Here is a 1,273-nt window from a genome sequence, read left to right as displayed (position 1 = left end):
TGTGTGTGTGTGTGTGTGCGTGCGTGTGCGTGTGCGTGTGCATGTGCACGTGCACGTGCACATGCACATGTGTGACTTCCTTGGGACATCCACAGCTTTGTAATTGTGTATCTCAGATATGTATTTTCTAATGACAGGCTTCTCAGGTCTGTGAGTTGCAAAGGCACTACATATTAGGCTTTTCTCTGTCATCTTGTTCACTGGCTTTCCAATAGAAAACACAAAAACAACATCCTCTTTTGAGAATGTCCATACCTTAAAGAAGCTACAAGGTCCAGATTTCAACTGAATTTTCACTCCATTTTTTGACACCTCAAAGAAAGTGAGTCTGATCTTGTCTCCTTCCTCGCACTTTGTTTTGCTTGGGTTTCCCAGCACCAACACCTCCATCGTCCCTGTTTTATCATGTATACCATACAATATTCTATCTTTTTGCTCTGTTATCTGTGAAAGGAAAATATGAGTCAAGTCCTGCTAGATGACTAAGGAAGAGCAGTACATTAATCGGTTATCAGACAAGACAGGAGCAGCTTTCCAAAAGAAATATAAGAAATAATTCTTGGCCCTCATGTTCCCCTGTACTGGAGCATATAAAGTTTGCAAGACCAAGGGGCCTCTCTTCCCAATGGTGAGAAGACTAGGCCATCTTCTGCTACATATGCATCTAGAGACATGAGCTCTGAGGGTACTGGTTAGTTCATATTGTTGGTCAAACTATAGGGTTGCAGACACCTTCAGCTCCTTGAGTACTTTCTCTAGCTCCTCTAGTGGGGGCCCTGTGTTCCATCTGATAGCTGATTGTGAGCATCCACTTCTGTGTTTGCCAGGCATTGGCATAGCCTCACAAGAGACAGCTATATCAGGGTCCTCCAAGGAGGACATTTCCCTCTGCCTCCTTTTCTGACAGGACTAGAGAGGTCATCCAGGCTACTAAGTACAGAAATCAACACATTTCCTGTGGTTCTTCAGGGTCTGTCTTAGGTCAGAAAACTGTTCATACAAGACAAGCCTTTTTTTTCTCCCCTGATTCCAGGTTTGAATGAAAATGGTCCCCACAGGATCACAGGGAGTGGCAGTATGTGAAAGGATTGAGATAAGTGGCCTCTTGTTGGAGTAGGAGTGACTTTGTTGGAGGAAATGTCTCTGAGGGTGGGCCTTGATGTTTCAGATGCTCAAGTCAGGCCCCTTCTCTTCTCTTCTCTTCTCTTCTCTTCTCTTCTCTTCTCTTCTCTTCTCTTCTCTTCTCTTCTCTTCTCTTCTCTTCTCTTCTCTT

General features: G+C 44.1%; 1 protein-coding gene across 1 annotated transcript in view; it reads right to left on the bottom strand.

Annotated features, from left to right (window-relative positions):
* Aim2 (absent in melanoma 2) overlaps nucleotides 1-1,273 on the bottom strand; it is a 44,655-nt gene that overhangs the window by 1,043 nt on the left and 42,339 nt on the right. Inside the window, exon 9 of the mRNA XM_029538706.1 lies at nucleotides 256-444. Within this exon, the coding sequence (XP_029394566.1) occupies nucleotides 256-444 (189 nt within the window). The remainder of the gene's footprint in view (nucleotides 1-255; nucleotides 445-1,273) is intronic.

The sequence above is a fragment of the Mus pahari genome, chromosome 5 (assembly GCF_900095145.1).
Source record: "Mus pahari chromosome 5, PAHARI_EIJ_v1.1, whole genome shotgun sequence".
In the NCBI taxonomy this organism is placed as follows: Eukaryota; Metazoa; Chordata; class Mammalia; order Rodentia; family Muridae; genus Mus; species Mus pahari.
Note: the sequence above shows the minus strand (reverse complement) of the source record. Positions and strands in the feature narration are given on the sequence as shown.